The 25,585-nt window shown below is 51.2% G+C and overlaps 1 protein-coding gene and 1 long non-coding RNA gene across 2 annotated transcripts in view; one reads left to right on the top strand and one right to left on the bottom strand.

Moving 5' to 3' along the window:
- The window catches only part of LOC309514305, a 223,117-nt gene that overhangs the window by 9,314 nt on the left and 188,218 nt on the right, over positions 1-25,585 (bottom strand). The gene's annotated exons all lie outside the window — the stretch shown is intronic.
- The window catches only part of EPG5 (ectopic P-granules 5 autophagy tethering factor), an 85,050-nt gene that overhangs the window by 1,118 nt on the left and 58,347 nt on the right, over positions 1-25,585 (top strand). The window contains exons 2-10 of the mRNA XM_082241731.1: positions 12,186-13,064; positions 14,680-14,932; positions 16,703-16,839; positions 17,443-17,550; positions 19,281-19,354; positions 21,019-21,127; positions 22,025-22,139; positions 22,993-23,143; positions 24,592-24,747. Of these exons, the coding sequence (XP_082097857.1) occupies positions 12,186-13,064; positions 14,680-14,932; positions 16,703-16,839; positions 17,443-17,550; positions 19,281-19,354; positions 21,019-21,127; positions 22,025-22,139; positions 22,993-23,143; positions 24,592-24,747 (1,982 nt within the window). The remainder of the gene's footprint in view (positions 1-12,185; positions 13,065-14,679; positions 14,933-16,702; positions 16,840-17,442; positions 17,551-19,280; positions 19,355-21,018; positions 21,128-22,024; positions 22,140-22,992; positions 23,144-24,591; positions 24,748-25,585) is intronic.

Here is a 25,585-nt window from a genome sequence, read left to right as displayed (position 1 = left end):
CTGCTGCTCCAGAGAAGCGGACACGGAGCAATGGATCCAAACTACAAGAAAGAAGATTCCACCTAAACACTAGGAAGAACTTCCTGACAGTAAGAGCTGTTCGACCGTGGAATTTGCTGCCAAGGAATGTGGTGGAGTCTCCTTCTTTGGAGGTCTTTAAGCAGAGGTTGACAACCATATGTCAGGAGTGCTCTGGTGGTGTTTCCTGCTTGGCAGGGGGTTGGACTCGATGGCCCTTGTGGTCTATTCCAACTCTATGATTCTATGATTCTATGATTCTATGAGACTGACTCTGTTTTTTAGGAGGTGGGAAATCCATTAAGTCATCTCACAGGTAGACTGCCGCTCGGCGGGGAGGCTCCACTGAGGCTTCTCGCAGGTAGACTGCTGCTATACAGGGGAGGCTCCACTTAGGTATTTCAGAGACTGACTCTGTTTTTTAGGGGTGGGAAATCCATGAAGGCATCTCACAGGTAGACTGTTTCCATTAGCGGAGGTTCCATGAAGGCATCTCACAGGTAGACTGCCCTCTAGCAGGGAAGCTCCACTGAGGCTTCTCGCAGGTAGACTGCTGCTTGGCAGAAGAGGCTGCATTTAGGTACAGTATTTCAGAGACTGGCTCTGTTTTTTAGGGGGGGGGGTGTCCATTAAGTCATCTCACAGGTAGACTGCCTCTTAGCAAGGAAGCTCCACTAAGGCATTTTGGAGGTAGGCTGTTTCTCATTAGGGGAGGTTCCATTAAGGCAGTGTTTTTCAACCACTGTTCCGCGGCACACTAGTGTGCCGTGAGATGTTGCCTGGTGTGCCGTGGGAAAAAAAAAATCCAAAAGATTTTTTTTTTTAAGTCAAATTTTCGATTGGGGCGCCGTCCCCGGAGGGAGGCGGGTGAGTCGGGCGGCGATAGGCGGAGCGACGACGGCGAGGAGAGGCTGCCCAGCGCGGGGCTCTCGCCGTCTGCCCGCCTGGCTGCCTGCAAGCTCGGCGGGCAGCGCCTCCGTCCGCAGCGCCCGCCTTGCGGCTCTCATTCCCTGCCCCTGCCAAAGCTCACCCAGCCAAGCCGCGCTCTCCTTCCTGCCTCGCTTTGCTGCCTCCTCCCCCCCCCACCCCCAAAGCTTGGAGTTTCCCCGGCGCCGGCCCGCAGGTTTGACCCCCCTTCTCACACCTGTTCGCGCTCCTTGCACGGAAAGGGGCGGATGGGGAGGAACGGGGCTCGCCGCTGCCTCCGCTCGCCCTCCCCCCTCCTTTGTGCGTCCCTCCCGGCGTGACGCTGCGCGCTGACGTCACGGGGCTGTAACGTGGTGTGCCTCCAGATTTTTTTCATGAAACAAGTGTGCCTTTGCCCAAGAAAGGTTGGGAAACACTGCATTAAGGCATCTTATAGGACAGGTAGACTGCCCTCTAGCAGGGAGGCTTCACTGAGGCTTCTCACAGGTAGACTGCTGCTGTACAGGGGAGGCTCCATTTAGGTATTTCAGAGGCTGGCTGCTTTTTAGGGGGTGGGAAATCCATGAAGGCATCTCACAGGTAGACTGCCTCTTAGCAAGGAAGCTCCACTAAGGCATTTTGGAGGTAGGCTGTTTCTCATTAGGAGATGCTCCATTAAGACTTCTTACAGGTTGACTATTTTTTGCCTCCATCACGCAGGTAGACTGCCTCTCAGCGGGAAGGATCCATCTAGGCGGCTGGTAGCCTGTTTACCAATAGGGGACGCTTCATTAAGGCCTCTTGCAGGTAGACTGCCTCTCAACGGAGAGGTTCCACTTAGGCAGCTGGCAGGTGGTCTGTTTCTTGATACTGGAGGCTCCATTTAGGTATTCTGTAAGCTGCCTCTCAACTATGCCTGTCAGCAAGCAAGTTCCATTCTGGCGGCTCACAGGTAGACTGCTTCTCAGTAGGGAGGCTCTGTGTAGGTATAACAGTGGTAGACTGCCTCTCAGCAAGTGGGGTGAGGGAGCTCTCAATTCAGGTGGCCCACAGGTAGACTCATTCTCTACACAGGAAGGCTTCATTTAGTTATTCTGCAGGTAGACTGTCTTTAGGCAAGGAGGCTCCATTTAGGCTGTTGACAAGCAAAACTGCTTCTCTTCCATAGGGAGGCTCCATCTTGCCATCCTTGGGAGGGCTTTGAAAAGTCTGGCTAGCCAGTGTTTGAAACAAAAGGCTAGGCTGTGGCCTTCTAGCCTGATCTAGCAAAGCAGCTTTTACGTTCTGTCCACATTTATGGAATTTTACTCTGGCAACCCTTGATGGCCATGGAGATGCAATCAGATGCTGCTGCAACGCTGGATTGTAATACCATTCTTTGTATCCGGGAAGCGTTTGTTTATTGATAGATTAAGTGGAAGTTCTAGCGCTGCTACGTTGCAGCTGGTCATCAGCATGCCTGGCATTTCATGGAGTTTCGTAAGCAGAGAAGTCAGTTTGAAGCTCTACAAGACGGCAACCATTTAAGCATTGGAGGTATTGAGAAACCACAAAGCTGAGGGAAGGATGGAGGAGGCAGTTAGATGCATGGGCTTGGACTTTCACTTTCACTTGGGGAAAGAGATCGAAGGGACGGTGGGATTTGAGGCAAAGCAAGTAAATACACAAAATGCAGACAAAAGTACCAGGAAAAAAGCATTTGCAGGAGTTTGGGGCAGGGACTTGCAGAATCCAGGTCAGGCTTTAGGGTTCTGCAGTCATATCTCTTGTTATGTTTGCTTCATGGTACATTTCTTCAGGTTGCGTCCCGCGGCGACCCGGAAGTACCGGAAAGGGTTACTTCCGGGTTTCGCCACTCGTGCATGCGCAGGTGCGCAAATGTGCAAAAGCGGCGAATTGCGACCCGCACGTGTGCAGACGCGGGTTGTGTTTCTTTCAGGTTGCGAACGGGGCTCTGGAATGGATCCCGTTCACAACCAGAGGTACCACTGTGGTTCATACTGTAGATGCCTAAGAGAGAGAAGGCTTGTTCACACATTATACCAAACCCAACTGCTAGCTGTCTCTATAATTATACAAGAGTATGTATGAAGGAGCTCATGCGACTTTATGCAGTTCAGCGACTGTGTACACAGGTACAGATTTTACATGTGTTGCATGTAACGGGCGAACACTCCTAGAGTCGGAAGTGAGACTTAGAAGAAGTTCCTTGCTTCTAATACTTGCGTATTCCTGTCTCTTCTCTCTCTCTCCTCTTCTCCCTGCTGCCTCTGATTCTCTCTGTGTCATTGTGGCCAGTGCAGGTTCTGCCTTGCTTGCTCGGCTATTCTATATACCCCAAGCCCTCTGTGAAAGCAGCTTTAGCAAAAGAATTGGTGGGACTTGATGGCCAATTTCTGTTGTCAGAGACTATTAAAAGCCCCTTAGCTTTTCATAAGTATACGGCTGCAGTCATAGGGGCTAGAAACTTACTCGTTGCTCAAAAGGACAAGGGAGCTTGGATCCTTTGGAATCTGATGGACACACCCTGGAATTTGTGTTGAAATGCTACTGCTGCTTTTTCAGGCTTCCCCTCCTGGCCTTTGTGGATAAGTGTTATTTTGCTGCTGGAAAAGGTCAGATAAGGTCATATATGACTGTCGGAGGCAGTGTGATCTGTGGCATCCTTTGCCAAGCTGGTATCTTGCAGATGTTTTGGGCTATTCTCCCATCAGCCCCAGCCAGTCTACCAGCAGGGTACCAGTTTGGCGAAAACTGAATCTGTGGCATTAGTTAACCTCGAGTCTTGGGAATAGCGTGACTCTCACATGGCATTTCCTTCGGCTCTTGGCTCGCATTCAGCATTTTCGGTTTGTGATCTCCCCTGCTCCTTTCCAGAAAGTGCTTTCATTAGTTGGGGAAGTGTTCCATGATGTGGCAAGCCAAAGACTTCTGCAAGAAACGGGTGAGAGGTTGTTTGTTGTCGGTATTCTTATCTCGCCTGTCACAACAGCTTCAAGGTGGCTTGCAATGAAAACATTAAAAATACAACAAGACTCGAACACACAAACACAGACACACAACCCAGCTCTAACAAGCAATCAAAGAGCAGATTGCAGCAGGAGAACGCACACAGGCGATAGACTCTAAAGGGGCGAAACACTCTAAATAAAACATCAATTTAAAGGTGTACTTCAGTAAAAGGGGAGGGTTGTAAGAGTTGTAGCAGTGAGCTCATAAATGTTATATTCACTGGCTTTTGATATAGGCTAATTGTATTGCTTTGATGTTACCCTTATCTGTGGGGCTTGAGGTGCTGAGCTCTGAGCTCAGAAAAGGGGAGCTTATCTGTAAGGTTTGGATATTTGGCACCTACGCCCTCAGCTAGTCAGGTGAAACGATGTATGCTTCTTTGCTGTATAAAGAATGTATAAATATTTGCTTAGGTGCAGACAAGGCAGCTCCTGGTTGCAATAGCTAGGAGAACTGGCAGGCTGTTTTGTTCTAAGTCTACACCTTCTTTAATAGAGAATAACAATAATAATTGTCAGGGGTTCAGGAGCAGAGACGCAGAGAAGGGAGGAAGCAGAGAGCGAGGGGGAGGAATCCGAAGGGAAAATGAGTGATGATGACGACCCGAGATCTCCAAGCCTAAGCAGTGAGTCAGAGGACTCCCAAAAGGGAGCCCCAGTGAGCAGAGCAAGGGGGGGATCCGGGGGGACACCCCAGGAGGAAGGGAACAGAGGAGATTCAGAGAGTAGCAGCTGGAAGTCGGGACCCACGCTCATAACTGAGGGCGGCAGCAGCTGGAAGTCGGGACCCACGCTCAAGACTGAGAGCAGCAGGGAGGAAGGTAGCCAGGCATCGGGTTCCGGAGGCTGTCAGCAGGAGGGAGGGCACGAGTCAGGGGTGGTCACGCCCTCCTCAGAGAGCGAGGCAACGGTTAAGAGGAAAGTAGAGAGTGGGTGCGCGCGCCAAGTTCAAATGCAGCGGAAGCTGGAGCAGTAAGCAGCCCGGAGAGTGAGCCAGGTCCTAAAGCCCGCCGCAAGGAGGCAGAAGGATCAGGGGGGTCAGCGTCAGAGGAGAGTAGAAGGGAGGAGGCCCAGGGGGGCAGAAGGACCCAGAGACGTAGGGAGAGGCGAAGGAGGTGGAGCAAGGCTAGGGTATTAAGCTGGTGTGCAAGAGGCGGGGACTCAGACGGGTCTTCGCCGACCTAGGGCAGAAGGTGTAGAGCTGCACGCTGCAGTTCGGAAATGAAACCTGTAACTTAATAAAGACTCTTATAAAGTGAACGCTGGCGGACTTGGTCCTATGTGAGCTGGGACTGGGTGGCAGCTCTGACAGTAAGACCCGTCTCTCAAAAGCTTCGGACACCTGATATCTCGCAGCGGAGAGAGAGGCAGCTGGAGGAGGGGATCGGTGTTTGGGAGCAAGCTCACGACGGTTAGCAGAGATGACGGAAGCAGAGACAGTTGCAGCGCTGCAACAGGCAGTTACCCAATTGAACGCGGAGGTACTGGCATCCAAGAAGAGGGAGGAGGATGCGGCAGCCGCCTACAGAGATCTCCACGCCAGGTTTGAAGCATGGGTTAAACACGGGCAGCCAGGACCCAGACCGGAGGGGGTTGGGTTGGCACGGAGAGCAGGAGGGCTTGTGGCCCACTTCGATGGGAATTTACAACAGTACCCCAATTTTCGAGCAGACGTAATGTGCGCACTGCAACTGCTGGCAAAAGACTTTAGAGATGAGGAAGAGAAAGTGGGGTTCATACTATCCCATTTGCATGGGGATGCTAAAGCGTGGCTACGCAATTTGTGGAGGGATAAAGATCCGGCGCTTCAGAATGCAGATGCCTTTATCAAAGCGATGGATGCGTGTTTTTTGTCTACTATTGATGTGGATCTTGCCCGACGGGAGATTCATGGACTAAAACAAGGGAGGGCAAGCGTCCGGCAGTACCACGCCCGCTTTTTTGCGCTGGTCAGTGCCTTAGAGTGGGACCGGGATTCGCCCCCTGTCAGAGACCTGTTCTGGGAGGGTCTAAGCTCTGCGGTCAAGGATGAAATTGCAAGGGGGGAGAGGCCCCGAAGCACGCAGGAGGTGGTCCAAAGGGCGCTGACTGTGGGGGTGAGGCTGGAAGAACGTCCATGGTGCAGAGATGAAGGACGTGGAGGGCGCGAAGCAGCGAGAAGTTTCTCTTTCGTTCCAAGAGAAGCAGCGCGTGCGCAATCCACACCTCCGCCTGGAGGGGGAGGGGAACCGATGGAGGTTGGAGGTGCAAGGGCTCAGTCAGCAGCCAGAGCCCAAGCACCGACAGCAGTGAAAGCGAAGCCTCCTAGAGGGAACAGGAAGTGTTACATCTGCGAGGATCCAGGCCATTTGGCGAAAGAGTGTCCCCGGAGGCTCCACAAGCACACTGCAGCCTCAGCAATGGTGACTGCAGCAACGCAGCAAGGAGAACCACAGCAGGGAAACGACGATGTCTGGCTGGAGACAGAGGCACTGGGGCCCAGCCAGACGCATCAGTGAAGCAGTCCCCAGCGATCTTGCAACCCACGGACCCCCTCCCACCCAAACCAGTAGTGCAGCTCACAGCATCTCTCCAGTTACCCGATGGCGTCACTATCGAAGTGCCGCTTTCTGTGGATTCTGGAAGCAACGCAGACTTTATAGCGCAGGATTTTGTGGAGCAGCACGCTATACAGCTACTGCCTGCCACTCTGCCCCTGCAAGTCGTCACAGTGGATGGCAGAGAGTTGCTAGGGGGGCAGGTGGTGGAGCAAACGCCACCGATGGTGATGCGCCTTGGCAACCACAGGGAAGTCATCAGTTTTAATGTCACCCAACTGTCGGACACGCCCATTGTGTTGGGCATGAGTTGGCTGGACAGGCACAGTCCGACACTGGCTTGGTACCAGAGACAGCTGATCTTCGGCTCCTCTTATTGCGCAGAACACTGCATCCTGCCCAGACAGGAGGGAGAGGAGGAGGAATCACAACTGCAGTTGGGAACGTTGCAAGCAGTCCCCCACAAATACGCAGACTTTCTGGAGGTCTTCTGCGAGAAAGAGGCTGACAAGCTACCACCGCACAGGCAATATGACTGCAAGATTGACCTCCTACCAGGGGCGACGCTGCCGAAAGGGAAGCTGTATTCCATGTCTGAGGACGAATTACAGGAACTCAAACAGTTCATAGATCACAATTTGCAGCGCGGTTTCATCCGGGAGTCCAGGGCAGTAGGGGGCAGTCCTGTTTTCTTCGTGAAGAAGAAGGACACGCCCCAAAAAAGACTGGTGGTGGATTTTCGCCTCTTAAACAAGATGACCAAGCCTTCTGATTTCCCCATGCCCAGGATTGACGACCTACTAGCGACGGTGCGCAAGGGACGCGTGTTCACCAAGTTGGACCTGCGAGGTGCGTACAATCTCATCCGCATGAGGGAGGGCGATGAGTGGAAGACAGCCATGTTCACGCCTCTGGGCACCTACGAATACAGAGTGATGCCGTTTGGATTGCAAAACGGTTCTCACTGTTTCCAAGCTTTCATGCATCATGTGTTGGCGGGACTCCTTTACAAGAAGTGCGTCTGCTTTCTGGATGACATCCTGATATTCTCCGACTCGCAGCAAGCCCATGACCAAGATGTTCGGGAGGTGCTGAAGAGGCTGCAGCAGCATAGACTGTACGCCAAACTGGAGAAGTGCCAGTTCGACACGACGGAGGTGGATTTCTTGGGTTACAAGTTGTCGGACAAGGGGCTAGCCATGGACAGCGCCAAGGTTCGTGCGGTGTTGGATTGGAAGAGCCCGCGCAATCGGAAGGAGGTCCAGCGGTTTGTCGGCTTCGCCAACTTCTATCGCAAGTTTATCAAGGGGTTCGCGATGCAGACGGCGGCCATTACGGACACGCTTAGCTCCAAGAAAAAGAAATTCATCTGGACGGAGCAGGCGGAGCAGTCCTTTCAGGCACTCAAGCGTCTCTTCGCGTCGGAAGAGCAACTGCTGCATATCGACCCCAGCAGACCGATGCGGGTAGAGACAGACGCGTCCGATAGAGCAGTGGGAGCTGTCCTGCTGCAAAGGGACCCACAGGGGGTCTGGAGGCCGGGAGCGTTCTACTCCAGAAAGCTCAGCAAGTCGGAGCAGAACTACACCATCTGGGACAGGGAGTTGCTGGCCATTCATGCAGCTTTCAAGGCGTGGAGGCACTTCCTGATCGGCGCCAAGCACACGGTGCAGGTCTGCACGGATCACAAGAATCTGGAGCACTGGCGCACGGCTCAGTTCCTGAACCAGAGGCAGATACGTTGGGCGGAGTTCTTTGCTGACTTCAATTTCCGAATAGAGTACGTCCCAGGCGACACCAACGTCATGGCGGATGCACTGTCCCACAAACCGCAATACCTCGAAGAGGCGACGCCAGCGGCAGCCATGCACATCTTCGCGCCAACAGCGTGGGCATGCGCTTCAGCCACAGTAGACCTGGATGCGGTGCGGCGGGCGTTGCAGGACGACTCCTTCGCGCAGGCGAAGATGGCAGAGGTGCACAAGGGCACGGCGAAGGGCGACGAGTTCCAGATACGAGACGGCTTGCTCTTACGTAAAGGGGCCATCTACGTGCCGGGAGACGAACTTCGCGCCAGGGTACTGCAGCAGCTGCACGACGCACCCACGGCCGGGCACTTTGGCACGGAAAAAACGGTGGAATTAGTCGCAAGGGACTTTTGGTGGCCCAGACTGAGAGGGGAAGTCGCGGACTACGTTGCGAGGTGCGACACCTGCCAGAGGGCCAAGCCGGTGCACAAACCGCCGGCGGGACTGCTGGAACCGCTGCAAACGCCGTTTGAACCGTGGGAGAGAGTGGCCCTGGACTTTGTTACGGATCTACCCAGCTCGAGAGGCAAGACAGCTGTACTAGTGGTGGTGGACTTGTTCACCAAGATGGCACATTTCATTCCGTGTGCGAAGGTGGCCACGGCGGAACAAACCGCCAAACTGTTCATAGATCACGTGTTCAAAGTGCATGGTCTGCCGCGGTCTATCCTGTCCGACCGCGGGCGCCAGTTCGTCTCGAATTTCTGGCAGAAGCTGATGAGTTTTCTAAATGTCAAGGTCGATCTGGCATCAGCAAGACACCCGCAGACCAACGGGCAAGCAGAGAGGGTCAATGCCATCATGCAGCAGTACCTGAGATGCTATGCCAATCAACAACCTGCGACCTGGGTGGATTACCTGCCGCTCGCCGAGTTCGCTTACAACAACACGAAGCACGTGTCCACAGGGGTGACGCCGTTCTTCGCCAACAATGGGAGGAATCCCAGAACCTTCCCGGGACGGGAGAGAGTGGGGGGCGGAGAACCACAGACGGCGGACGCGTTTGCGTCAGAGTTGCAGGCGGTACACGATCAACTCAGACGGCAGCTGGAGCTAGCTAAGCACGCCTACAAGGTGCAAGCTGACAAGCACAGGCGGGTTGGCGAAGAGATCCAAGTGGGAGACTGGGTCTGGTTGGCAGCCCACGCAGTGCCGACCAGGTCACTGGCCAAGAAGAAGTTGGGGCACAAGCAAATTGGTCCGTACCAAGTCGAAGCACAGATCAACCCGGTAGCCTTCCGACTGGCGCTGCCGGAGGGTTCCAGAATGCATCCGGTGTTCCACAGGTCGGTGCTCACTCCCTACAAGGCACCTCACAGATTCCAGGAGCCAGGGACGGCACCGAGTCCGTTCCGGGAGCGGACGGAGACGCGAGGGGTGACGCAGCAAGACCCCATCAACGAGGTCACGGAGATTTTGGACTCCAGATGGGGGGAAGAGGGAGTCGAATACCTCCTAGCCAGAGAGGGCACCCGGGCCAGCGCCAATAGCTGGGTGCCAGACTACGCTTTGGAGGAACCCCTGCTCAAGGACGAGTTTCATGCCCTTTTCCCACACAGACCCATGCCAGCGAGCTTCTTCGACGACTGGCTGTTCACGCCCACACTTTCTTCCAGCACGTTCCATGGATTCGACTCGGACGGGGAACCCGCACTGAGCACCCGTTCCCCAGAAGGATCGCCGGCGGGTTCGGCGTCAGACACCTCGTATTGGTGGGACGATCGACCGGAGGAGCAATGGCGCCGGAAGTGGCTGGAGATGCCAGGTCGAGCGACCGACGCAGAGACTGACATGGACGTGTTCGGGGAGGACCTTGGGTTCGAGCACGGCGGTACAGAGATGGAAGCGGAACAGGTCAACGTCGGCGACCGCGAGGAGGAAGACTCGGAGGTCTTCAGTTGGCGGCCAACCACGGGGAGCGAACTGTATCCGGCATTCCCTCCCGTGATGATGGAGCACCCAGCACCCACACCTGAAAGCGGGGAGGGGGGAAGGGGGGGCTTCGAGGGGGGGATGGATGTCAGGGGTTCAGGAGCAGAGACGCAGAGAAGGGAGGAAGCAGAGAGCGAGGGGGAGGAATCCGAAGGGAAAATGAGTGATGATGACGACCCGAGATCTCCAAGCCTAAGCAGTGAGTCAGAGGACTCCCAAAAGGGAGCCCCAGTGAGCAGAGCAAGGGGGGGATCCGGGGGGACACCCCAGGAGGAAGGGAACAGAGGAGATTCAGAGAGTAGCAGCTGGAAGTCGGGACCCACGCTCATAACTGAGGGCGGCAGCAGCTGGAAGTCGGGACCCACGCTCAAGACTGAGAGCAGCAGGGAGGAAGGTAGCCAGGCATCGGGTTCCGGAGGCTGTCAGCAGGAGGGAGGGCACGAGTCAGGGGTGGTCACGCCCTCCTCAGAGAGCGAGGCAACGGTTAAGAGGAAAGTAGAGAGTGGGCGCGCGCGCCAAGTTCAAATGCAGCGGAAGCTGGAGCAGTAAGCAGCCCGGAGAGTGAGCCAGGTCCTAAAGCCCGCCGCAAGGAGGCAGAAGGATCAGGGGGGTCAGCGTCAGAGGAGAGTAGAAGGGAGGAGGCCCAGGGGGGCAGAAGGACCCAGAGACGTAGGGAGAGGCGAAGGAGGTGGAGCAAGGCTAGGGTATTAAGCTGGTGTGCAAGAGGCGGGGACTCAGACGGGTCTTCGCCGACCTAGGGCAGAAGGTGTAGAGCTGCACGCTGCAGTTCGGAAATGAAACCTGTAACTTAATAAAGACTCTTATAAAGTGAACGCTGGCGGACTTGGTCCTATGTGAGCTGGGACTGGGTGGCAGCTCTGACAATAATATTTATTTATTTATTTATTCATACCTCGCCCATCTGGCTGGGGTTCCCCAGCCACTCTGGGCAGCTCCCAACAGAATATTAAAAACTTGATAGAACACCAGACATTAAAAACTTACCTAAACAGGGCTGCCTTCAGATGTCTTCTAAAAGTCAGATAGTTGTTTATTTCCTTGATATCTGGTGGGAGGGCATTCCGCAGGGCAGGTGCCACCGCCGAGAAGGCCCTCTGCCTGGTTCCCTGTAAACCTCACTTCTCGCAGGGAGGAAACCGCCAGAAGGCCCTCGGTGCTGGACGTCAGATGGGGGTGGAGATGCTCCTTCAGGTATACCTATCACTTTGGTGTTTTTGGCATTCTTCTTTGGTATCCCTGCACCCAGTCACTCCCACGAGCCTTCCTCTGGGCCTGTAGATCAGGATATCTATCTATCAATCATCTGTCTCCATGCGTGTGATCGAGCAGCTCCTTCAGTGGTAGAGTATCTCCTTTGCATACACAAAATCCCAGGATCAAGCCCTCACATCTCTAGGTGAGACAGGGAATGCCTTTTGTCTGAAATCCCAGATAGTTGCTACCAGTCAGTGTGGCCATTGCTGAGCTGGATGGATCAATGGCCTTACTTCATCATTCTGCCCGGACGCTGAGGTCCAGCGCCGAGGGCCTTCTGGTGGTTCCCTCCCTGCGAGAAGCCAAGTTAGAGGGAACCAGGCAGAGGGCCTTCTCGGTAGTGGCACCTGCCCTGTGGAACGCCCTCCCACCAGATGTCAAAGAGAAAAATAACTACCAAACTTTTAGAAGACATCTGAAGGCAGCCCTGTTTAGGGAAGCTTTTAATGTTTAATAGGCTATTGTATTTTAGTGTTTTGTTTGAAGCCGCCCAGAGTGGCTGGGGAAACCCAGCCAGATGGGAGTGTTTAAATAAATTATTATTATTATTATTATTATTATTATTATTATTATTATTATTATTATTAATATTATTATTACTCCCCATAAGGGACCATCTTACGTTCCTATGGGTCTTTTGTTCCTCAAATCTCATTCTTCAGTGTTGCTCTCTCCCCCACCTCAATTCTTTCCACTAGGAAAAAAAGAAAAAAAGCGAAGAGGAGGAGAGCGTCGCCTGTCAGCTGTCTCTTCCAGATTCAGTTGGAGAAGAACCAACTCAGTCCTGCGACACCCAGGCAGAACGCCTTCCAGAGCCCGGGCTCTGCAACGAAGCCAAAGAGAGAGAAAATGTGAAGGATGCCTGCGATGTCCCACCGAGTGCAATAACTGTAGAAAATGAAGGATCTCTGGCAACTGCCCCATTGGAGCCCCTGATCCAGGGGGAAGAATTTGCAGGCAGAGCTTTGCAGGAGGAGAAAAGTACCGGCGGAAACCCAGCCAGTCCTCAGAGCCTCACCGAAGCAGTTGCTTCCTGCGACCTGTCGGAAAGCAATGCTCCTTGCGCGCCGCCTTTGCTGGGGAGTGCGCAGGACCCAGAGACAGAGACCGTACTCAGTGACAAGCAGTCTGTGTCCCGTCCTTCGGAAGAGGTTCTTCCCGCCGCCTGTGCCCCCAGCAAAGAGGAGATTCAGAAATCCGCTCCCAAAATGCTCTATCCGGATCTCCCGCTGGAGCTGTTCAGGGAGAGGCTGGCGGCGGTTGCGGTTGCTCCCCTCAAACCGAAGGAGAGGCTGTACCCCGAGATCCCGGCACAGCCGGAGCTGTTGCCTTTCACCCGAGAGCAGCTGAAGGTCTTTGAGCCCTGCTCCTGGCTGGAGAACGTCGACGCCTACGTGGAAGAGTTTGGGACTGTGGCGCACCAGGACAGGCACGAGTTCTTTGAGCTGCTGCTGAACTACTGGCGATGCCGCAAGCAGCTGCTGCTTGCCGAAGCGGAGCTGCAAACCATTGCCTTGGATTGCCAGAGCACCAGGAGCCGCCTGTGGACTTTCAAGGACGAACAGCAGCCCATCCAGGTGAAGTAGCTGAAGCACGTTTCTAAAAGCCGGTTCATACGTTTGCGGAAAATCAGGTGGTTCAGCCCTCCGGAGATGTAACGTTTTATAAAGAAGCAGAGATGCAGTGTAGCTTAGTGGTTAGTGGCATGGGACGCGGGTGGCGCTGTGGGCTAAACCACGGAACCTCTTGGGCTTGCCGATCGGAAGGACGGCGGTTCGAATCCCCGTGACTGAGTGAGCGCCCGTTGCTTGGTGCCTGCTCCTGCCAACCTAGCAATTCAAAAGCACACCAGTGCAAGTAGATAAATAGGTACCGTTGCAGCGGGAAGGTAAATGGCATTTCTGTGCGCTCTGGTTTCCGTCACGGTGTTCTATTGCACCAGAAGCGTTTTAGTCATGCTGGCCACATGACCTGGAAAGCTGTCTGTGGACAAACGCCGGCTCCCTTGGCCTGAAAACGAGATGAGCACTGCAACCCCATAGTCGCCTTTGACTGGACTTTACCGTCCAGGGGTCCTTTACCTTTTCTGACCTTTTTAGAGCAGTGTTTCCCAAACTTGGGTCTCCAGCTGTTTTTGGACTACGGTTCCCATTATCCCTGATCACTCGTTCTCCTAGCTACGGATGATGGGATTTGTACTCCCCCCAAAATCTGGAGTCCCAAGTTTGGGAAACACTGGGTTAGAGTATCAGACTAAGACCTGGGAGACCACGGTTTGAATCCCCACTGGTCCAGTTGCTGCCTGTCAGCTTAGCCAACCTCAGAGGGTTGTCGTTCTGGGAGTTAGTTAAATGAGGAGGGCCAGAACGGTGTGTGACCACCTTGAGCTCCCTGGAGAGAAAGGTGGGATATAAACACAGTTAAATAAATGTGTTTAATTTGCTGGAAGCGGCTCAGAGTGGCTGTGGCAACCCAGCCAGATAGATGGCATATAAATAATAAATTATTATTATTATTATTATTATTATTATTATTATTATTAAAAACAGCTATTTCAGAATGCAGGTATTAGTGGTGTGGGGGAATTTGCTTGTTTGAATTTTCCCTCCCAAGAAATGGTGAGGCCTAACATGCCTTGTTCCTTAGCCTCCTAGACCAGAGTTTTCCCATAGCTTTCATCTTTGAGGGAACACCTCTTGACTTGCAGAAATGCTTCTGGAATGGGATCCTGAGAGAGCTGTACCACACGCTTTTAAGGAATGTCTTCAATTGGCTCAGGAGCACCCACACTCAGCTACAGACTCTTTGGAGCTTTCTGTTTCTTTCTTTTAATTAGTACCCCGCTTTTCTGTATTATTATACACAGGGCGGTTCGCGAGCTGCGAAAACGACAAAATATACAAGGCCACACCTCTTAATAGCAAACTGATCTGGTACAAATAAATCAATAATAAAAAAATTAGGATTCTTAACCTATCAAATGAAGTAATATTTAATGACCCATCAGGATATCAACAAATAATTACACAGAAATTCATTCTCGACAGTTGCAATCATCATAATAAAAACTCTGATACCTAGGATGCCACAATACATGTGAGAAAGGCATGTTAGGAGATCGAATTGTGCAACAAGGTCACTTAACTTCATAAAATCATTAACTCCTCATTTTGAACATTGCTTCCCTTGCAGGGCGTCTGTGCTGATCAGTGCAAAGTGTCTGGCCACCATCGCTACCAGACGGTCGAGATGAACGAAGGCGCTTTGGGAGACCTGAAGAGGCTCTTCGAAGCCCAGGCTGAGCATGTTCACCAGACCCTGGCCTTGCACTTGTACACGTCTGTCTTGTCCCGCCTGCAGGTGGAGTCTTACATCTACAGGCTTCTCAGCAGCTCTTCCTCGCTGAGGTCTGTGGGCATTCAGCAGCAGCAGCAGCAGCCGCCAGGTGCGTGTATCCGAGTTACATTCCAATTAACTTCCCTTGGGCAGGAAGCATCAGGGACGCCGTGTGCAGAAAGCGGCAGAATTCCGCTCCCGTTCTGCAACCTGCATAAATTACGCAAGCGAAGCGCAGGATCAGGTTTAAGTTGCTGGTTTTAACCTTTAAAGCCCTATACGGCCTAGGACCCTCGTACCTACGGGACCGCCTCTCCTGGTATGCCCCACAGAGAAACTTACGGTCTTCAAATAAAAACATCTTGAAGGTCCCAGGCCACAGAGAAGTTAGGCTGGCCTCAACTAGAGCCAGGGCTTTTTCGGCTGTGGCTCCGATCTGGTGGAACACTCTGTCACAAGAGACCAGGGCCCTGCAGGACTTGACATCTTTCTGCAGGGCCTGCAAGACAGAGCTGTTCCACCAGGCCTTTGGCCAGGGCACAGCCTGACTCCCTCCCTCGGCAATCTTCGCGGAGCTCTGGCCCAATGGTTGCCAGTGGCTTGAATTAATTAATTTTATAATGAATGATTTTATAATGTTGTTTATGCTGTACTTTTGTACTGTTTTATTGTTGTTAGCCGCCCTGAGCCCGGCTTCAGCTGGGGAGGGCGGGATATAAATAAATTTATTATTATTATTATTATTATTATTATTATTATTATTATTATTATTATTATTTATTATTATTATTATTAGCTAATTGGAGTTACTTTATTCCGGGGAGGTTCAGACTACCTTCTTGTACGTTCTGGCAATGCACGATGGGTTTTTGCTCTCCCTGCCCTCCCACTATCCACACAATGTGTGAGAGAAAGGGCTGTGGCATACGTATTGGAGTGTTGACGTAGAACCCCTTTGTGAAAACGGAGGGGGGGGATTCTGTTTGGTAGCTTCTCTTGCTCTGGGCACCTGGGCAGTGGTGTGGGGCTGCTGAAAGCATCTGTGTGTGTCCGTGCACAATCCTACAATTGCGTGTTCCCTTCAGCCAAGGAGGGGGACTGCAGTTGTATCTTGGTTCCTGAACATAATCCGTTCCAGAAGGTGCGAGTCTATTTATGTCATTAAATTGCATCTGCCCCCAGTTCACCAGTGGGGTGATGGTTATCCCATTCCCACCCCTTTACAACCACCAGAGTCAGACCAGGACCTGAGAGACCAGGGTTCAGATCCCTCACTGGGTGACCTTGTAACAATTTAAACAATTTAATTATTTGTACCCCACCCATCTGGCTGGGCTGCCCTGGCCACACTGGGTGGCTATTCCCTTCTCTATCCTTATCCTAACTGACCCCATAGGGTTCTGGTGGGGATTAAACGTGGAGGGAGAGAATCGTGTGGACCACCTCGAACTTCGTGGAGAAAATCTGGAATATAAATGAAATCAGTCCATCAATAAGAGGTGGCAACTTGGTGCAGGCCTCCTTATGGCTAGGCAAGGTTTCGAACCCAGTGCAGGCTTCCTAGCAGAGGCCCAGTACAGTGGTACCTCAGGTTAAGAACTTAATTCGCTCTGGAGGTCCATTCTTAACCTGAAACTGTTCTTAACCTGAGGTACCACTTTAGCCAATGGGGCCTCCCGCTGCCGCGCAATTTCTGTTCTCATCCTGAAGCAAAGTTCTTAACCCGAGGTATTATTTCTGGGTTAGCGGAGTCTGTAACCTGAAGCGTCTGTAATCTGAAGCATCTCTAACCCTGAGGTGCCACTGCACTCACTCCAATTTATTATTTCACTCCAACTGTGAGGTCGCTTAATCCTTTTTCTTCTCTCCTCGTCTGCAGTTCTTAAACAGGCTGAAGATGTTTCCTTGGACGTGGGTCCTTTGAAGGAGTGCATCAGCGTCCTCTTCAGTTTCATGCGCAGGGTCGTTGAGGATCCTCAGTTTGAGAGCGACGTGCTCTCCTGGCTGCAGAGGCTGGTGAGAAACAGAGGGAGTCAGATCTACCCTAAATCTGGTGCTAGGGCAATCCTTTTATATCTATAAGGTAAAGGTAAAGGGACCCCTGACCATTAGGTCCATTAGGTCTCTGGGGTTGCGGCGCTCATCTCGCTTTATTGGCCGAAGGAGCCGGTGTACAGCTTCCGGGTCATGTGGCCAGCATGACTAAGCTGCCTCTGGCGAACCAGAGCAGCACACAGAAACGCTGTTTACCTTCCCGCTGGAGTGGTACCTATTTATCTACTTGCACTTTGATGTGCTTTCAAACTGCTAGGTTGGCAGGAGCAGGGACCTAGCTACGGAAGCTCACCCTGTCGTGGGGATTCGAACCTCTGACCTTCTGATCGGCAAGCCCTAGGTTCTGTGGTTTAACCCACAGTGCCACCCGCTTCCTATTCCCCAAGTGACCTATCAAAAGGAAGTCAAGAATAGCAATGCAAGGAGAAGAGGGTCTGGAATGGGGAGCTTTGAAGAGGGACCGTGCCTTTCAGTATGCGTCTATTTTAAGAGATCCGTCGTAACTGTGGCTTTGCAGTTCTTCCCTCCCTTAACTGCCTTTGAAATTGTCTCCTGTCTCTCCAGGTGTCCGTCTTGCAAAAGGTTGGTTGTCCAGGAGACCACATTTTCCTCTTAAACCACATCCTCCGCTGTCCGGCCGGAGTTAGCAAGTGGGCTGTTCCTTTCATTCAGGTGTGGATGTTTAATCTTTGCTTCTTACGGGGATGTGCTGGGGACCCAGATCTCGCTGTCTCTTGGGCAGTCGCACTTTAGGAGGCAGGTGTGGGGGGTCTTGCCCATGGGTCGGCAAACTAAGGCCCATGGGCTGGATCCGGCCCAATCGCCTTCTAAATCCGGCACACGGACGGTCTGGGAATCAGCGTGTTTTTACATGTCTGACCCTTATGTTTCCCTCCCCTTATGGTCTTGATTTATCGGCTACTTTAAAATGAGGCTGCATTTTAAATTGCATTTTAACCTGTATTTTAAATTGTTTTTTTTCCTCCCTGTCTCTCCCCCCCCCCAATTATGTTTTTACTGTGATTTTATTGGTGTTAGCTGCCCTGAGCCCGGCTCTGGCCGGGGAGGGCGGGGTATAAATAAATTTATTATTATTATTATTATTATTATTATTATTATTATTATTATTTGTAGAATGTGTCCTTTTATTTAAAATACATCTCTGGGTTATTTGTGGGGCATAGGAATTTGTTCATTTCCCCCCTTCAAAATATAGTCCGGCCCCCCACAAGGTCTGAGGGACAGTGGTAGTCGTTCTAGGGCCACACCATTAGAGATTGTCGGGGAGTGATCCTCGGGTGAAGAACAGTATAGAAATCTAATGATAACGCAGCATGTTTGAAATTTGAATGTGCAAAAGCTAGCCTTATTTTTTTTAAGGGAAAAGCAGTTTAGCCTTCCCTTGCCCCTTGCTCCATCTGGTACGCAGGCTGAGACCCTACCTGCCTGCGGACTGTCTCGCCAGAGTGGTGCATGCTCTGGTTATCTCCCGCTTGGACTACTGCAATGCGCTCTACGTGGGTCTACCTTTGAAGGTGACCCGGAAACTACAACTAATCCAGAATGCAGCAGCCAGACTGGTGACTGGGAGCGGCCGCCGAGACCATATAACACCGGTCTTGAAAGACCTACATTGGCTCCCAGTACGTTTCCGAGCACAATTCAAAGTTTTGGTTCTGACCTTTAAAGCCCTAAATGGCCTCGGTCCAGTATACCTGAAGGAGCGTCTCCACCTCCATCGTTCTACCCGGACACTGAGGTCCAGTGCCAAGGGCCTTCTGGCGGTTCCCTCACTGCGAGAAGCCAAGTTACAGGGAACCAGGCAGAGGGCCTTCTCGGTAGTGGCGCCCTCCCTGTGGAACGCTCTCCCACCAGATGTCAAAGAGAACAACTACCAGACTTTTAGAAGACATCTGAAGGCAGCCCTGTTTAGGGAAGCTTTTAATATTTGATGTATCACAGTATTTTAATATTCTTTTGGAAGCCGCCCAGAGTGGCTGGGGAAACCCAGCCAGATGGGCGGGGTATAAATAATAAATTATTATTATTATTATTATTATTATTAATTATTATTGACATGCTTGTTTTCACAGGCAAGTGTGTTTTATCTTAGGGAGCATTAAAAGTATAATTCTCTCTACCTGAGGTCTGAAATGGCGCAGTCTGGGACGGGCTGCAGCAACATCTTTCCCTGCATATTCTAATCTGCTCTCAGAGCTCGTTTTGTGTTTATCTGCCTTTGAGCATCTCACCTCAACTCTTGTGGAAACCGTTTCCCCCCACCTGTATCTCCATAAATTGGACGTATCGGGTGCATTTTGATCTTGATTTCCCAGACACATGGGTTTGAGTAGCACCTATTTTTTTTTAACTCCCTCATTCAATTTCTTGTTTGCTTTCAGATTCGGGTTCTGGATAACCCCTCGGGGCTCTTTCACTTTATGCAGTCCCTTGCTTTGCTTATGTCTCCTGCCAAGTAAGTGTACAAAAGAGCGGCTCTTCCTCTCCGTGGTGCTAGGGGTGTTATTCTGCTTAGCCCTGTGCAGGGAAGACGTGCTTCTAAACCAAGCAAAAAAAGTTATTTTTCCCCTGTGCAGGTAACCTCATAGCTACCCACAAAATGTCAAACTGGATATATACAGGACTAGTGATGTGAGGTGAGAATATTCTCTGGAGAATATTCTCCACACACTGTAAATTCTGTGTCGTCTACACAGCTGCTTTAAATTTCTTCTTTCCATCCTCGGGCTAGTAACATCCATGCAGCTGTTGTCACATACATAAAATGTATTTTCTGGCCTTTTGGAAACTGTTAAGGGTTTTGTATGCTAATACAGCGGTATACCTCGGGTTACAAACACTTCGGGTTACAAATGCTTCAGGTTACAGACTTTGCTAACCCAGAAATAATACCTCGGGTTAAGAACTTTACCTCAGGATGAGAACAGAAATTGTGTGGTGGTGGTGCGGCAGCAGCAACAGCAGCGAGAGGCCCCATTAGCTAAAGTGATACCTCAGGTTAAGAACAGTTTCAGGTTAAGAACGGACCTCCGGAATGAATTAAGTTTCTAAACAGAGGTACCACTGTAATAATAATATTTTTTATTTATTTATATCCTGTCCTCCCCAGCCAAAGCCAAGCTCAGAGCGGCTAACAACAGTAAAAATAGCACAGTTTATGTAAAATCACAATCAATTACAGTGGTGCCTCGCAAGATGAAAAGAATCCGTTCTGTGATTCTCTTCGTCTAGCGGTTTTTTCGTCTTGCGAAGCAAGCCCATAGACAGATTAGCGCTATTAGCGGCTTTTAGCGGCTTATCGGCTTATCGGATCAGCTGATAAGCGGCTTAGCGGCTTAGAAAAAGGGGGGGGGAACCCCGCAGGAACTCGCAAGACATTGTCGTCTTGCGAAGCAAGCCCATAGGAGATTCGTTTTGCGAAGCACCTCCAAAACGGAAAACTCTTTCGTCTAGCGAGTTTTCCATCTTGCGAGGCATTCGTCTTGCGGGGCACCACTGTAATTGAAATACATTCTAGTACAGTGGTACCTCAGGTTACAGACACTTCAAGTGACAGACTCCGCTAACACAGAAATAGTGCTTCAGGTTGAGAACAGAAATCATGCTCCGGCGGCGCGGCGGCAGTGGGAGGCCCCATTAGCTAAAGTGGTGCTTTAGGTTAAGAACAGTTTTAGGTTAAGAACGGACCTCCGGAACAAATTAAGTTCTTAACCCGAGGTACCACTGTAGTAACTAGTAGTACTACATTCTAGTAGTAACTCTTGAACCTGGTCCAGTAGCAAATCAGCAGCCAGTGCAGATTTCTGAGCACAGGTTCTATATGCTGACAAGGCCTCACTCTTGCCAGCCATTGCGCTGCAGAATTCTGCCCTAACTGCTGCTTCTGGATCAAGCGCAAGGGAAGCCCATTCCCTGTGACTCAGCTTCCCTTTAGGGCTGCCTGTGTTTGCAGTCAGGTCAGCTGCAAGAGAGGGGGGGCACAGAGGCAATTGAGAGCTGCTGGCTTTGTTCTCCCCTTGCCCCCCCTTAGAGCGCTAGCCAGCAAGGATGGAGCCTCCCCCCCCCCTTTTGGTCTCTGTGACCCAATTTTCACGGCCTGCTGCATTTTGCGATTCGCAGAAATCGAGCGGAGTTCATGTGCCACATGAAACCGAGCGAACGGAAGGCGTCTTCCTCATCCGGGCAGGAATCTGGGAACTGGACTCTGGTGGATGAAGGAGGAGAAGAGGTACCTTTTAAGAGGGATGGCACTAACAGGGAGGATAAGAGGAGATATGGTACAAAAAGTGAATAAAGAGTGAGCTATCTTTAAGGAATTAAGGGTGGTGCTGTGGGTTAAACCACAGAGCCTAGGACTTGCCGATCAGAAGGTCGGCGGTTTGAATCCCCACGACGGGGTGAGCTCCCGTTGCTCTGTCCCTGCTCCTGCTAACCTAGCAATTCGAAAGCATGTCAAAGTGCAAGTAGATAAACAGGTACCACTCCGGTGGGAAGGTAAATGGCGTTTCCGTGCGCTGCTCTGGTTCACCAGAAGTGGCTTAGTCATGCTGGCCACATGACCCGGAAGCTGTACGCCGGCTCCCTCGGCCAATAAAGCGAGATGAGCGCCGCAACCCCAGAGTCAGCCACGACTGGACCTAATGGTCAGGGGTCCCTTTACCTTTACCTGTCTTTGAGGAATACATCAAAATTTATGTGGAAAAAGTAGAATTTCTGACAGATATTGAGTGAATCCAGAAAATGATTAGAGTGAAAGGAGAGTAAAGTTAAGACAGAAAAAAGACTAAAGAAGTAATGAAATGCGTTTAAGCTAGTTGGAAAAATAAAGTAGCGTAACAAGAACGGCTGGAAGTCAAGTCACTTGGTGGGTGTCCGAGTGGAGTAGGTGTGTAGGTTATGTTGAAATGTACAGTATAGGTAGGTACTATATAGAGTAATGTAGGTATGTTTTATGTTATCAAAATAAGGTAGTGTGTTACGTACTTGTATTGTGTAATTGTGTAAATGTATATGTATGTGTTTTATATGTTAATATAAATTTTAAAAAAATCAGAGAGATGGCACTGTGCACTTCCGGGACAGTGCAAAATGCAGCCTTTTGATGCGCTGTTGTCTTTTGTCCTAGGACGAAGATTCTGAGACTAGCTGGGTCCTCCTCCTGGAAGACGACTTGATCGCGCTTCTGTCCCAGTTCCCCTTTCACGAACTCTTCCAGCGCATCCTCGGGTTTGATTCTAAAGGTGAGCAAAGTCCCCAAGGGATGTGCGTTGGGCAGCAGGGAAACGGTGTGGAATGCCAACTGAAGTAGCTGGTATATATGGAAAGGCCGCAATCCCCAGCATCTCCACGTAGGCCTGGGGAGAAAGACCGCTGTAGAAAACCCCAAAGGAGCCACTGGCAGTCAGTGTAGACTAAGTTAGAGGAATCAACACTCGAACTCTGCGCAAGGCAGTTTCCTACGTTCCTGCTTAGTAGGTTGGGAACAGGGAGTGAGCCTAGTTCAGTAGGGCTGGCATCCATAACTAAGACGGAGGTTAAGATTAATTTTTTAAATAATAATTTTATAAGTGGTGTGTCTTCGTTTCTCAGTTTGATCCCTTTACTCGGTTTTGCATGTATCGTGATATTTTACACACGGTGACTTGCAGTTATTTTAAGTGATCGTAGCTTAGTAATTATTTATTGCAATTGTTAAGAGTGAATTTCAGTTTAGCTATTATTTGCTGATGTTTTGAGAGTTTATTTTACTGCGTACTATTATATTTCAATAGATTATTGGATATTACTTTATTTGATGTAGGTCGTTCTGTTTTAAAGTTATATTTTATCATGACTTTTTGTATTGGACCAGATTATTATAAGGCGTGCTGTATATTTCGCCGCTGTAAACTGCCTTGTGTGTAGTAATGTAGGAAGGTGGTGTACAAACTAAAAGTGAAATGAAATGGAAAAATAAGAAATGCTGGAATATATATGACAGCACACTTGCCGTAGTCTGAACTATATTCCAGTTTCAACAGGACTTATTAATAACATGCTAATTCTCCCCCTCGCCACCGTTGCCAATCCTGATCTGTTTTATCTGTCGCGAAGGCATCTACGTTCCTGAGAAAACAACGCCTCAAGAGATGATGAAGATCTTTGCGTTTGCAAACTCTTTAGTGGAACTTCTTGCCGTGGGACTGGAAACCTTCAACAGAGCCCGCTATAGGCAGTTTGTGAAACGAATCGGCCACCTCATCAGGTAAGGAGCATCGCTTGGTAGCTTCGGGCAGCAGCAGAGGCCCCTTCTTGGCCAACGTGGGATTGTGGAGGTCGCTGTTTGTCCAGCTCGCCTTGGCGTCCCATCCCAGTTTTGTAATTGCCGCTTTGCTCCAAAGGAAACACCTGAGCGATCTTGTTCTTCTGCCAGCGTTAGATTAGTGCCTTGATGTATAGATCTTTGTCTGCAGCAGCAGCAGCTGTCAGGTGAGCACCTGTGTGCAAGGGAACTTTCCTGTTGTGCTGTGGGGCTGGGTGTACAGGTGGTGTCACAGCCAGCAACAGGCAGAGCCAACTGATTCTGGCTTCGTCTCCATCCTTCTCTCCGCTGAGTCTTACAAGGGCAGCACCGAGACTCATCTACACTCTCCTTTTGCCCCATGCTTTCTAGGCACAGGTCCACACGGGTGGCGCTGTGGTCTAAACCACTGAGCCTCTTGTGCTTGCCGATCGGAAGGTTGGCGTTTCGAATCCCTGCGACGGGGTGAGCTCCCGTTGCTCGGTCCCTGCTCCTGCCCACCTAGCAGTTCGAAAGCACGTCAAAGTGCAAGTAGATAAATAGGTACCACTCTGGCGGGGAGGTAAACGGCGTTTCCGTGCGCTGCTCTGGTTCGCCAGAAGCGGCTTAATCATGCTGGCCACATGACTTGGAAGCTGTCTGCAGACAAACGCTGGCTCCCTCGGCCTATAGAGAGATTGATTGTTGAACCACTCTGGGAACTGTATCTGTGAGGGAAAAAGGTGCCTCCTAACAACAGGGGACGCGGGTGGCACTGTGGTGTAAACCGCCGAGCCTCTTGTGCTTGGCAATTGGAAGGTTGGTGGTTCGAATCCCCGCAACGGGGTGAGCTCCCGTTGCTCGGTCCCTGCTCTTTCCAACCTAGCAGTTCGAAAGCACGTCAAAGTGCAAGTAGATAAATAGGTACCACTCTGGCGGGAAGGTAAACGGCGTTTCCGTGCGCTGCTCTGGTTCACCAGAAGCGGCTTAGTCATGCTGGCCACATGACCCGGAAGCTGTACACCGGCTCCCTCGGCCAATAAAGCAAGATGAGCCCCGGAACCCCAAGAGTCGGCCACGACTGGACCTAATTGTCAGGGGTCCCTTTACTTTTACCTTTAGCTGTAAGAGAATAAAGAAGTTATGTTTCAGAGCTTTCGTTCGTGTAATTCATACTCTGCTGACTTTGGTGCTCACAGCTCAAAGTTGTGGGTCCAATTCACTTAGACCTGCTCTCCTGCAGTAGAAGGTCTCTGGAAGTGCTTTCATCTTGCCTGGCCCAGTCGGGGCGGAAAAGGTTTAGCCCAGTCGTTGGCACCGGCTCAAAGGCGAAGCTGACACTGCTTATATTCTTAAATGATCTGTAGACATTCAGATTTCCCGCATTGTCCTGTTCCCCCTCCCCGTTCCCCCCCCTCGCCTCCTGCTGTTAGGATGACGCTTTGCTACGTGAGTGACCACTGGGCCCAGTATGCCAGCCAGGCCAAAGGCTACGGCTACGAGATGCACCCTTACTCTGTTGAGAAACTGCAGGTGGAATTTGACGAGCTCTTCCTGAGGGCTGTCCTCCAAGTCCTGAAAGCGAAAAGGTAGGAAACGAGGGACTGTGCCGGGGGCGGGGGGTGGCATTTGTGGCGGTTGAGAAAGTCTAGGTTGCGTCTAGAAGAGAGCTGTGAAGTCAGGTGGGACCCGATAGAAGGCCAGAACTCAAATCCTCCAGGCGTGGAGGGAAATGGCTTTTATCAGAGCTTTTTAGCATGCAGTTAATTTCCAAGGTTAGGGGCATATATGTTTCCTCTGCGGGAGAGATCCGCTGAAGCCGACAAAGTGAGTGGCTGGACCATTTGAGAATCCTCTCTGCCTTGGCAGCAAGGGTAGCTGCCCGTGAACTGTCTCGCCAGAGTGGTGCATGCTCTGGTTATCTCCCGGCTTGGACTACTGCAATGTGCTCTACGTGGGGCTACCTTTGAAGGTGACCCAGAAACTGCAATTAATCCAGAATGCGGCAGCTAGACTGGTGACTGGGAGTGGCCGCCGAGACCACATAACACCGGACTTGAAAGACCTACATTGGCTCCCAGTACGTTTCCAGGCACAATTCAAAGTGCTGGTGTTGACCTTTAAAGCCCTAAACGGCCTCGGTCCAGTATATCTGAAGGAGCGTCTCCACCTCTGTCATTCTGCCCGGACACTGAGGTCCAACTGAGAGCCTTCTGGAGGTTCCCTCCCTGCAAAAAGCGAAGTTACAGGGAACCAGGCAGAGGGCCTTCTCGGTAGTGGTGCCGGCCTTGTGGAACGCCCTCCCACCAGATGTCAAAGAGAACAACAACTACCAGACTTTTAGAAGACATTGTTTAGGGAAGCTTTTAACATTTGATGAATTATTGTGTTTTAATATTTTGCTGGAAGCTGCCCAGAGTGGCTGGG

The sequence above is a fragment of the Podarcis vaucheri genome, assembly GCF_965113315.1.
Source record: "Podarcis vaucheri genome assembly, chromosome: 11".
NCBI classification, from domain to species: Eukaryota; Metazoa; Chordata; class Lepidosauria; order Squamata; family Lacertidae; genus Podarcis; species Podarcis vaucheri.
This window is presented reverse-complemented; position numbering and strand designations above follow the sequence as displayed.